This window comes from Bombus flavifrons, chromosome 4 (genome assembly GCF_040668555.2).
Source record: "Bombus flavifrons isolate JBK064 chromosome 4, iyBomFlav1_principal, whole genome shotgun sequence".
Lineage (NCBI taxonomy): Eukaryota > Metazoa > Arthropoda > Insecta > Hymenoptera > Apidae > Bombus > Bombus flavifrons.
The window spans coordinates 1,571,230-1,584,296 of record NC_138445.1 but is presented as its reverse complement, the minus strand read 5'-3'; the positions used below and the strand labels follow the sequence as shown (position 1 = coordinate 1,584,296).

The following is a 13,067-nucleotide window of genomic DNA, read 5'->3' as shown; positions in this document are numbered from 1 at the left end:
TTTCATATCTGATTTACCGTAATCTACACCGCAGCTGGGTGGTCCAGTTTCTCTTCCACGATAAAAAATATAAAATCGATATATGATTTCTCAATAATATAACACAGGAAAAACACAATCGGATGGGGAATCTTTAGAAGCAATCTTTGTCCCCTGGAGACCAAGTGGCTCGCAGAAAGTCCATCTATAAAATTCGACGAGTATCGCATAGCATATTCATACGGTGTTGATCGATCGAACAGCTTTGCATACGTAATCTGCGAGTTTGTAATTCGCGCGAACCTCTTTCTTTTCGGCACGTATGATGTATATTGCGTGGGCATGTCCCGCGAAATAATTCAGCTGCCGTAGGCGTCAGGCGAAATGTAATTTATAACTTCCGAGTGTATCCGTCCGCGCAGCCGAAGCGTAATCCTCGCGTCAACGAGCGGCAGGCAACGCGGATGTAGAACAACATCTTGCTGTCATAAAGATAGCTAGCCGTATTGATGCAACCGGCTGTTGCTTTAGAGTTCGTTCTCTCCACTTTCATCCCCTCTGTCTTTTGCATTTCGCGTTACAACTGATATCGCCGACGTAAATGTCCGCCCTCGCGCAATGACGTTTTCCCATTTTACTGCGCCTCGCAAGCGTATCGCTGCAGTTCTAGCGGTTGTTTCCGTCTCAGTGTTTCCGAACGACACGCTCGATGGTTAATCTAATCCGCGCTATCGATCCATTAGTTTGTTTGCAGCGAAATTTATTGCCGCAAATCGTTTCTCGCTTAAACCGAAACTGTCAGCTGCGTTATATCCTGCGCGAACTGTACATCGGGATATATATAGGTTCATAAACGTATCCGGACGTTTGTGGCTGCGTTTTATGAATATACACTGCTTGACATAAGTGTTCAGACACTTGGTCATGTTAATTGAGATTGAATATCTTTCACTGATTTTATTTTTCATTTCGTCGTATATCTGTGTTAATTCATTCGTGTCGTGCGCCTCTTGTATAATACGAAATACCAAACAAAGTAAAATGTATTATGCTTCTGCAATTACTGTAACGAGTAGCAGGTGTTCTAACATGTAAAACGTGTGTTATAGGAAAAAAATCTGAAAATGCGTATAGAAATTGCAAGGCATCTGGTACAAGCGTATACTGCGCAGAAATTACAAAAATGTTTAAACGGTCAATTATGCGCATTATGTTAATAAATCTGAGAATGTATGTACGTAGAAATTGCAAGATATTTAGTACATTTCGCGGAAATTACAAAAATATTTAAGCAGGCAATTATATCCATTACATTGTTGAATCTCAATGTTCTTTTAAATTTAGACCATAGTTAACACATATTATACGCTTAAGATGACCATTCATGCTGTATACTAAATTTTTACTAAATATTTTATTACTTAATTTACAAATGTTTTATTGACTAAATTGTTTACTAAACATATTGGTTTCAAGTTTAACCAATGTGATCATGTACAGTAGCGTCTCATTACATTCTTATTGAAACTCCAAAATGTTATTAAAATTTCAAAATTTATAACATGCACAATAGAATACATGCACAATATGCAATAAATGTTTTCTATGTATACTTTTTTTTTATTATTTAATTTGTACTTTACAATTTGTCCAGCTGGACATTCGGTACATTTTTCTAGCTTTATTGCTAATTAATATGTGGATGGCTACCCCCAATGGGATACCATCTTCCAGTTTTTTTTTTTTTAATTATTTAAATTGTTCTTTACAATTTGTCCAGCATTACTTATATGTATACATATAAGTATATATAGCATATTAGTATACATACAAGTATTATAGTATATATAGTAAGTACACATACGTAAAGAGAATTCGTGGATATTTCAATGGCTTTTGCAAATTATTTTCTGGTTACTGATATGTTAACCGACACCGTGCAATATTTCTGATTGATAGATACATATGTTTGTCCATTGGTGACATGTTTCTTCTGTTTAAAAATTAGTCGCTACCACGTATTCGCTTTTGCTGCGTTTTACCTCTGCCATGTAAATTCTAAGCATTTTAATTATGGTCGCCGATGACGATTATACGATGCGACAATTAATAAAGTAATAGTAATAATAAATTATTTTGTGTTGTCGCGAAATCGGTGGAAATTGAACGCAGGCGAATCAATTTGCGCGGCAATTATATTGTTTGCATATTCGACTTTCCATTTACATCACGACAACGATGTTTACCGTTTTCGATTTCATACGGTGTGCACGCAGCTCTGAAAAGTATTACGTTGGAAACACCTGTGCAAAATTATTCGATGGACACTGTAATTATCCAGGGAACAAACAAGGATAAACCTACGAAACCTCTCTTTGCTCGTCGTTAATCACACCTTCCCCTTATCCGTAATTATTCATATCCTGTGCGTGAAATTCCTTCCTGCCAACGTGTTTTCGTTTTATTCCGTAACCGAGAGCATGTTCATTTCGCAACGAAGGAATTTCGTATCTTCTAGCGAAAAAGACGTCGTCCCAGAGTCTCGGCGTGCACGTTCCGTGCGGTATCGTCGGCCGGTGTTCGCATTCCGGCGTAATTGCGATTAGAAAGGCTTGACGAGGGTTCGAGCAGCGCTCGAGAGGATTAAAAAGTTGTCGCCGGGAATGAAAAGGGGCAAGGATGAGCGTAGGCCGCAGAATGAAAACTGACAGCGGAACGAGCCGTGTAGGACCGCGGCGCAATTTTCCGCGGTTCGCCGCCGTGGACCGCGCCATTATCCTGAAAGCTTGATATATCGCATGGCATAATTACGGGTAATTAGCTGTTACGCGCAATTGGTAATAATGGCCCATGCTCGCCGTCATTCCGCTCTTTTCAGATGTACGCGCGGTAAAATATCGACACTTTCGAGGAACATTGCGCACCGATTTTGCCTGCTTTTTATCTCGTTGATCCGACAAATTAGGACTTGGATAAATTAGCATAATTAGAACAGGAATAATAACGTGGAGTTTTCGGCGAAATGAAATTTTTAAATCGCACGAGTATTTTCATCCTCGAGGTAGACATTGTACGTTCGTAGTTGCGATAAAACAATGAAACGACGATGATTATCGAATGTTAAAATATTTTTCTAAGAATTTTAATATTTCTCAACTGAACTTACAATCTGGCTACCTTTATCGTATAATCTAAGTAATATTATTCATTGAAGGAAATTCATTGTTTTTGATGAAGTAGTAGTAAAACGAGGACAATTATCAAGCGAAAAGTAAAAATAGTTGAAGGTACGATGAAATATCTTTTTTTCAAACTTGTTCGTTCGAACAGATTTAGGAACTTAAATATTTCTTTATTGGATTTCAACTTATCGTGTAGCCCGATATAATTAATTGGAAGAAGAATTGTTTTATTTATTCAGGAACAACAGAAAAGAAATTGGCAATAAACGTTGGCGTGCCGTATCAACTGCAGTACTCGATAATATTGCCAATTACCGGTGCTTTCTAGAGTTGCCAACTTTTCGCGAACCAAACGCTCGAAAACTTTTGCTCCATAGTTACGCTACTGTTCTTGCTAATTGTTTTAACGGGCTTCACGAAGAAACTTTCCTGTCGTTACAGACATTGTCGAAGATCGCACGCGCCAGAAAACATTTCGAACAAGCAACATCTTCAACCGAGAAAATATACTTTTCCGTGAAAGATCGCAACCAGCTTCGAGCGTATCAGGTCAAAGTAGTTCTGCAATGATTATTCAGCTCGTTTAACGCGTACCTTGTATTATGGCCGGCTGGAATCGATATTCGCGATTGAATTTAATTCACCAAGAAATTATTTCCAACCTTTAACAATCGATAAATAAACGCATAAATAAATTCATAACGGATAGTAATTAGTGTTAACCGTTGTTGCTATTTCTACGCGTGCATATATAATTACTGATCATTACAAATAATTAAATTTGGTTTACAAATGTGCAGATGCAAGCTGAGGCACGTTGATGAATTTATGAGGATATAGTAATTCAAAAGCGTGAATGGAATGATTCAGGAATACGGAAAAAGAATGTAACGTGTATTGTAATAATTTGTAATAGATAACATCTCGGTTTCATTTTAATGAAATGTTTTCCTTTCCTTGTTACAATATTATTGAAGCAGTTAAAAATTATTCTGTCGGTCGAAATTTTATCGTTAGATTGAGACAGATAGAGATCGTAGAAGCTTAGGTAGATGTATAAAAGATCCATAGACATATTCAATATCATAATACAAATTTCAGCTTTATGATAATAAGAATTTTTTCCTCCTTATGTTCACCGCGATTCTCGATCATTGCTTTGGCCAGTTTTACCACTCGAATTATTCATTTTCTTATCGTGTTTGTTATTTAATTCATCTTTAGTATATCTTGGGTGTGTAAACTTGTCTGAATTTGGACCGTGAAGAACACCGTGTAACTCGAACGATCAGTTTATCGTATTTCTTTCGTAGCTGTCATAAGTAACATTTATAAATTGTTACATTACAGTATTTTGTTTAAATTCGACATTTTGATCGATTTTAATCGTATCTTGAATAATTTGAAGCAATTACGATCTTCTGTGTAAAATACGAAATTATTCTGTATATACCAGGTGTACAATTTACGGCACAATAATCCTCAGAGTTCAAAGTAAACGAATTACCAATTCAATAAAAATTATTTTTACATTACCTATGAAGAAATAAAACAAATCTCTCGGTATTTATTTTTACAAGTATCTTAGTTTCGCATATCATTGTTACTGCTGGCAATTACTTCATAATAGCAATAATAAGGATCCAGCAACTTTTCTCAGGGAGAGCAAGGGTAAACGATAAACATTACTTTCTTGAAGGAGGGAGAACCAGCGGTGAATGTGAAGGAAAATGTTATCGGTAATCGATATGCAATTAAAGTGTCTCCCTTCGTATTCAAAGAGCCATACAATTTAAAACAATTTATCCATCCTGTGCTATTATATCGTTTACTGTGATTCAGAAGAAATACTATCCTCGTAATATATGTATCTCTTAAATGAATAATCATACGTTTGCTACATCTAGAATCATAAAGTTTCACGCAACTCTATTTCGGGAAACGAGGAAGATGATATTTGTTAGTTGACACAGTTTCCTTGATTTTTATGCAATTTCTATTCAACGAAAATAGATAGTTTGCTTTTATCAAATTCCTGTAATCGTTCAATGACTGCGAGCACATCATAAACATCAGGCTCATCTAGAATATATAATTTAGAATATTTTAATGCAAATAATTATTAGTTTCATTAATGTTTACTAATTTTCATGGTATAAAATATAAAGAAAAAACTCTGTTCAATTCGTACCTGTTTTAAAATCTTCTTATGGAAACATTTATTTGTACAGTGTAAAAACTACATTGTATTTTTATTGATTTATTATTGGAAAGTTTTATATTTATTTTGCATTTTAATCTCTATCCGCGCGAAATGCAACGAAAAATACTACGAACATATATTCAACATAGTTGCATGTTAAATATATTTTACGAGAAAATCCACGAGCAACATTTCCATTCCCAAGATTGCTATTTTATTGCTACTAATTAAAGCTGTGGCAGGTAGAAAAACCTGAAAGACGGGTCATCTGGTTTAAACGGTATTTAAATTAGTTTGAAGTTCGCTTTAAAAATACTCCGGTGTCCAAAGCTCAATTGCGAAAATCGACGCAACAGCGAGCGAATTAAGATCGATCGCACTTTCGCAATTTCGGCATTCCTATCGATTTAGAGTGGCGGCGACTTATCGGCTGGTATTTAGGTCAGCTCAGGTAATTAGATGACATCAGGCACGTGCGTAATCTGCTTATGAGTGAATGTACACAATACGTCTTGCAACACAGTGTCAGTTGAGTTTCGTGTCATCTATGGCGTTTATTGCATTATTCGAACGCCTCCTTAGTTGCAAAAATATATTATGTATTTCACGGTGCCCCTTTACCGTTATATCTTGCTCCAATTCGTATTCCTTTTTCAGCCGTATTAATTGTAGCGTGGAAAACAGCAATCCATTATTTCCGACCGGAGCTATTTGCGACGTTATTGTAGCGGCCAAGTATTCTTTCTCTAATACATGTATTCTAATTAATTAAAAATGGCTTAGGAAGTCGGAAGTTGCTCGATTTTTTTCTACGCTTTAATGATGCATTTTAGTAATCAATTATTTTTTACTTAGCGGTAAGAGAATGAAGTTTCTGTTTCTAATAACGTATAGAAATTATTAGGAGTTCGAAAAAGAAACACTGATGTACGAGTAGAGAAAAATGTGGTAGGAGTGGTTAACAAATCTTTCTGATGAAAAGAAGGATCAAAGGATAAAAGAGATTTTGGATAGCGCAAGAAATCGTCATAAGTAGGTGTAATTGCATAATAAGAAAATGTGTTTTGCTTTTTAAAAAATAATTTGCTTCAGAGGGAAATAACTTTTTCAAAGATATGCAAATACTTGATTTTACCAATGAATTGAATTTCATTATATGATCTTGATTTTTTAAGCGTGTGTAATATTAAAATATTCTATTTTTATAATTCTATATTTCTATTTTTATAATTTCTTTCCAGTTATCGAATAATATTTTCTTATTGTTTGGACCGTAAGTGTGCTCTAATATTAATTGCAAACGTTATACATACAGTAAAGCTCAGACAGAATTTGTTAATAATAATCTTCTCTGCTAGTTCACATTTCTTCTGATAGAAAAGTAAAAAAATGTATGGTTTTGAAATAAGTCCATCATCTGACTTTCCTTAGTTCTTCTTGAAAAGTGAAGATGAAGTTGACAAATTTGTATACAACATATTTAAAGTAAGAAAATATTCTTCAAAAGTATCTCATAATTTCTTTCAAGTATGACACGATATTATCGTCTTATAGAGATTGTACCAAGTTCAATTATTTATTTTCAGAATAAGTATACATCTTTTTAATTATTTCTCTCCACATTTTAGTATATCTATTGTTACATCATCTATTAAATATATTACTGTTCACACTGTATATTTGGAATATTTTGTTATAATAGAAATATGCATATATTTACACGATAAGTTCGTACATAATTATCAATCAATTAGAAATTTAATTCTCGTCGAAAATTGCTAACAATTACTTTCGCATTTATCCGATGAAATTCTAAAGTATCGAAGAGATATTAAACGTCGTGTCAAACATGTCTACTCTTATAGTATCTGTTTTCTAGCACATTTGTCGTACTTACGTGCATCATCAACTTTCTTCTCTTGCATGTTACAAATAACATCGATTCGAATGATACTGTTCCGAATGATACATGGCGATGTTTTCTTTCACTCTCTCTATTTTCTTTTCCATTTTCTTCTTCCTCGTCCGACGAGTTTCTGCTTTTCTTTATTTCGTTCAATCACTATTTGTCTGTCTGTTCTCCCGTCTGTCGGATCGTTTCTTTCTCGTTTCACTTTTTATCCCCCCTCGTCTCTCTCTCTCTCTCTTTCTCTCTTTACACGTGTCATCTTTATTTTCTCTTTTATTTAACGCTTCCATACCCGCGGCATAGACGAACGAAACGCAATACGAATTCTGTACTACGTGTAAAAATACTGAAATCGCGTTCTCCTTGTATTGCACTGTAATAATTACGATGAACGGAGCGAGCTTTTGCTACCCAGTTTTCAGTAGCGCCATTCTTTTTTCTTTTTTCGCTCCTCCGCTCTCCCTCTTATCTTTTACGAGGATCAATTTTTATTATCCCGTTTACATTTTATTTCTCTTTATTCCCTTTTCGTACATTTTCTGTAAATAAATTGAAAAGGACGAACGTTCTGCAACTATAACATATACATAGAATATTTACACTGCAGCATATATTACTAGAATTTTTATTATTTCGAAGGACAATTTTTTTTTTTTACATAACTTCTCTCAGATAATTTTCAAGCGAGTTTGTTCTTACATAAAATTTCTGCTAGCGAGTATCATCAAGTTCGCTGAAATTGGCATCCGTGCCTGTAACTGTTTTGTATGTTGCGTGAGCAACGATGGCCAAGCGACAGCGTGTCCGATAATGATTAATATTATTTTTTTTTTTTTCAAGTTTCGTTTATAAGTTCTACAATATTAAGGTTCATATCTCGATAGCGAGATTGTAGTGTTTTAAAAACGTCTAAATGTTAGCGAGATTATGTAATAGAAAATGAAGATATTCGTTTACCTTTACAGGTCACCTTTACAGAACGTTTTAAAGCCATTGCAAAGTGAAACAGATAAAAGCATAGCGTATGCATCATATTTTATTCATCATACGTATTACGACTTTTGTCTGAATATTTCTCCGTGTCGCAACAAATAAGAGAATAATTAAGAATGACAGAATTAGGTGGTGCGCGTGGTATTGAGTCTCAAATAATATAAGAGAAACATTATTCGTTTGTTTAGACGCCGAATATTTAGAATCAAATCCATTTGCATAATTCTGGAGAATATTTTCCATTTGGTAAATTTAAAATGCCAGGGATAGATGTAAAGAATTTCAGAAAATCGGTGCAATTGCCACGATCTAAATTAATGACACTCAAAGCGGTAGTGATATTTTAAAGCCGAAAGTGTCGCGATAAAATGAATTCTTAAAGGACGTGGCTATAATACGACGCTGGTGGAAAATGTTACACGCAAGACTAGAGGATCATGTTCGCTGCGATGCTACTGCGCTCGTGTTTTAAACGACAGTAATATAAATTTATCTCGTTAGTGTCACCATCGGAATTCGCTTACGCGGTCATTTCACACGGACTCGTGTTAAATACAAACCTATTAAATGATTTACCTCTCCTCCCTTCTCTCTATCTTTGCGCTTGGTTGCTTGTTCATGCACACGTCATCATGCGCTACGTAAAAGCTAACACAGCAAAAATGCAGGCGCTTTCTTTTCTGCGATGAGAAATATTCACTGATTATTTTCATCAAGTTAATTATACAGGCCACACCTACGTGGTTCAGGCAATTGAGACAAGTGATATTCGAATTTGGCTAAAAATAAGATTATGCTTATACACATACAATTTAACTTTTTCTTCTACAATTTTCTTTCATTTTTTTCCAGTGTTTCGGATACTGTATTTTATCCTAATTTTTAATAATATTGCACCCGATATTGTATGTAACTAAGTACTTGGTATTGTAATAGCTATCTTTAGACGTATGCCATTAACGGTATTCTGAAATGGTCACCGGTAAATCAGTTTCAAAGTTCTTAGATAGAAGTTTACTCACTCACAGCTTTTATCGATAATTTGATCAACAAGCTGCCTTATATCAGTAAATTGGCGTGCAGCTTTCTGGTATTATCTTCTTCCAGGCAATCGTCCGCCATCGGTTCCGGAAATATTGTTTATTTCTCTGTAAGACGCTCCTCCTCTCGAACTAAAGTGGTTCAGTGGTAATATAATATAACTCAAATCAAACACAGACTTTCGCAGTTACCTATGATTGGAGAAAACTGGAAAATTCATATAATGAAGGGTCCTTCGATTATACTGGAAACCGTGACTCTGTATTTTCAGCGCATCTACGCATTAAACGCGTTCGATTATGCATACGCATGATACATACGTTTTTGCATGTACATAAATTATCGTAGAACATCAATTATTGTCAACAATTTCTCTTCATCGTTCTTTGCTAATTATGTTCATCGAACGCAACGAATAGTAAATTAAGTTATGAAACAGTCGATTTGATTTCGAAGAAATTGCCCAATCATTTTAGAGTCATTGAATTGAATCACGTTTTGAAAATTCTATGGCTGTGGATATATCGAGCAGAAGCTAACTTTGTATGTAACAGATATTACAATTATTATGTTACATGTACTTATACAGGGTGGGCCTAAAAGAATCGTACCAGTCATTTGAAATGACAAATGGAGAAATAGAATTTGTTTACTTAAAGTTTTGTGTAACGTTAAAAATCTTCAAATTGCGTTTATTCCTCAGATAAATTAAAATTGAAACAAAATTCCTTACATATATTTTCTCAAGTTGATAAACTGAAAAATTTCGTACGTACCACCAATAAGCAAAACGCGTTATCCTATATTTTTCAAGAATGATATATCTAGGTACACAGATATATACGTTTAATATCTAATACACGCACATAGATTCAAATCTGCTATGAATTTTTGAAAAATTATAATGGAATTTTGATCGTTCAAAATTTTTAGAAAAATTAATTGTTCGATTAATTTCTGTAGTTTCCACGGAAGTATAAATACTCAAAAATACATATAAATGCGAAATATAAAATATAAAATATCTACGTACAAATGAAAACTAATTACATGTTACTTTATTTCTGTTTTAGGTAAGTTGACCGTTTCGGCAATTGCACAGCTGAACCTTATTCGTGATATTTTTCCCGCCACTGGGCGTTCTGTAAGTTGCAGCAACTATTACGACTAATTAAAGTTTATTATCATCTGTACAGTTTCGTTGTAGGAATACGAACTCTGATTCGTAACAAGGAGTTATAACTGTTCTAGAGAAAACTAACAGTATACACTAATGGTGCTCTGCACGGTTCACTATATGCTTACTTTTACGAATTTCTGATAAACATTAGCGACTCTAATCACGTCACATTTGAAATTCAATCCTTCCTTCCTCCTTTAACTCGCTCAACAGTCCTTAATGGCCTGTAATTATTCGAACCTGGTATTACGTATCAGATATTATGTATGAGAAGACAATCTTCGCATCTTTTTTCAATAGAAATTTATATGAATAACAAGTCATTTAGATTTTTTATACGGGTGCATTAGAGATAAAATTATAACTTTTAATTTAGGACTCAGGAATTTGAATACTTTGTCTAATCACTTTGATAATGATAAGCAATACGTTAACCTTTGTAAAATCGAGTCATAAATCTTCATAACATGTTTATATTATTTCGACTGAAACTTCTTTATGCTTTTAAATGTCTACTCACAATGTCAATTATCGTGACAAAAAAAGAAATAAAATAAAATTTCGACTATTTTTTTTAATGATCTTTTATATATACTTACGGAGTTTATGGATTAGACAATGCTAAGCTTGCAATTTTTATAATTTGTTAAATCGTGTGCAAGCACTTGGTGAATCATATGTCCACTAAAATTAGGAAAACGAGAGTGCTGCTTTATATGACGATAAACAAAACATGCGGACAGTGCATTCTCTGAAAAATGTGCTCAACGTATAGTGTTTGTATGTAAGGCACATCGTGAACATGTTTTTATGTTTAATTATATAACATTGAAATTACATTACAGCAATTTAATATTCAGATATCAAACTATAATAATGAAACAAATCAAGCTTTATCGTTATTTGGTCGATTTTATCAAATACATAATCTTGGGTTAATTGAACTCAAATCTAACTGTCCGTGTAATTTTACAAATTTCATGCAAGGATTAATTGTGAATTAGAAAGGACGAAATGGATTGCAATACAATTCTAAATATTATTCGACTGCGAATGTTTATGTAAATATATATATATATTCATGAACATTCCTAAGAAAGTGGAACGCAAATAAAAACCTCTTTTATCTTTTAAATATTCTAACAAATAATCTACCTTAGTATTTTGTACACTTTTTCAATCTGTACATTTTTGTACATTTAAACTTTTCATAAATGCAGAAAAATATCCAAATCTGCCGATGCAGCAATATTCACGGCTTGCCAAATCAAAGTTGTCGAAATTTCTTGGAATTTTAAGGAGGAATGGCTTATCTCGTGAAATAATTATGCCTTCGAATCAGGACAATGTATACATACGTCCTGTACATTTCCATTAAATTCTAACGTCGTGTACATCCGTACATTTCGTTAGAATTGTTCCGTATATTTCGATTGAATCCGAAGAAAGTTTATTCACAATTTCGTCTCGTAGTTATTTACTCTACTCATTTATCCAGCAACCGGGCCCTGGTGTCGATACTGAAACTGCACGCTGACTGGCGAGTTCTAAATTATATTAAATCAATCGATATCGATGCGAGAAAATTGTTTTTGACATTTTTTATTCTTGCGGAAGTTTCCCAAATTCGAAGAGTTAAGAGTAGCATCGCTGTTTAGCATTAAATGGTCGGTTTTAGACAAAGTCTATTCGCTCTCGAATGTAAATGAGGCAGACATTATTAAAGTCGCCACGCTGAAAATGTAGTCCAGCCTATACTATACCACTTTTATTAATATCGTTAAACTGTCCGCGTTAAGAGCGCGCCCACCCTACCCCATTCTTTTCTCCGTTTGCAGTTTCCATTGAAACTGTGGCACACTTCTGTCTATCTAAAGGCAACTGAACTGTTTTTATAGACCTCTTGGAACATTCAGAAATTATTCCTTCTCCGTAGGAAATGTATTCCGCTCTTTAGTTCGCCTTAGTTTTCTATCAAGTTAACTTAATCGGTCGGTAAAACGAAAGTCTTAAAATATTCATTCGGGAAATTCCTTACGATCGTAGGAAATTATATTAGTTATTCAGGACTGTGCTTAGCAAGATCGTTTAACATCTCAAGCGATTGCAAGTTGGATAACTGATAACAATACACACAAATGTTGGTAACATATATAAATAAAAACGAATGAACTGTGTAACATGTGATCAAATATTTTCTATCTTTTCGCGAAAAGATACATATCGTATGAAATTTCTATTATTTGTTTCAAATCTTATCGATGATATATCAAAATTGAGTATACGATTCGTCAAAGTTTTAAGCAATTTTGAATATTATTTACTAGACTTAACACTAGAACTCTCACACCAGTTAAATTCACTGGCTTTACAATCTTATTTTGAAATTCCTACTTCATGTTATATTTTCTTTCCGCAATGATGTAACGGTAATAGTACTAAAAGAATAGTATAGTATAATGAATTTTATTTTGTTTTTTATGCATTCAAACTGAAAATAATTTTGTATCAAGGCTGCTTATACCAACACCAGCCAAAATCACCGCTACTTGTCAAAGTGTAAAAGGGTGCTGCAATCTG

General features: G+C 34.0%; 1 protein-coding gene across 3 annotated transcripts in view; it reads left to right on the top strand.

Annotated features, from left to right (window-relative positions):
* The window catches only part of LOC138179191 (CCR4-NOT transcription complex subunit 6-like), an 828,627-nt gene that overhangs the window by 320,939 nt on the left and 494,621 nt on the right, over positions 1 to 13,067 (top strand). For all 3 annotated transcript variants that reach the window (XM_069111736.1, XM_069111735.1, XM_069111737.1), the window contains exon 4: positions 10,381 to 10,451. In XM_069111736.1, coding sequence (XP_068967837.1) covers positions 10,381 to 10,451 — 71 coding nt within the window. The remainder of the gene's footprint in view (positions 1 to 10,380; positions 10,452 to 13,067) is intronic.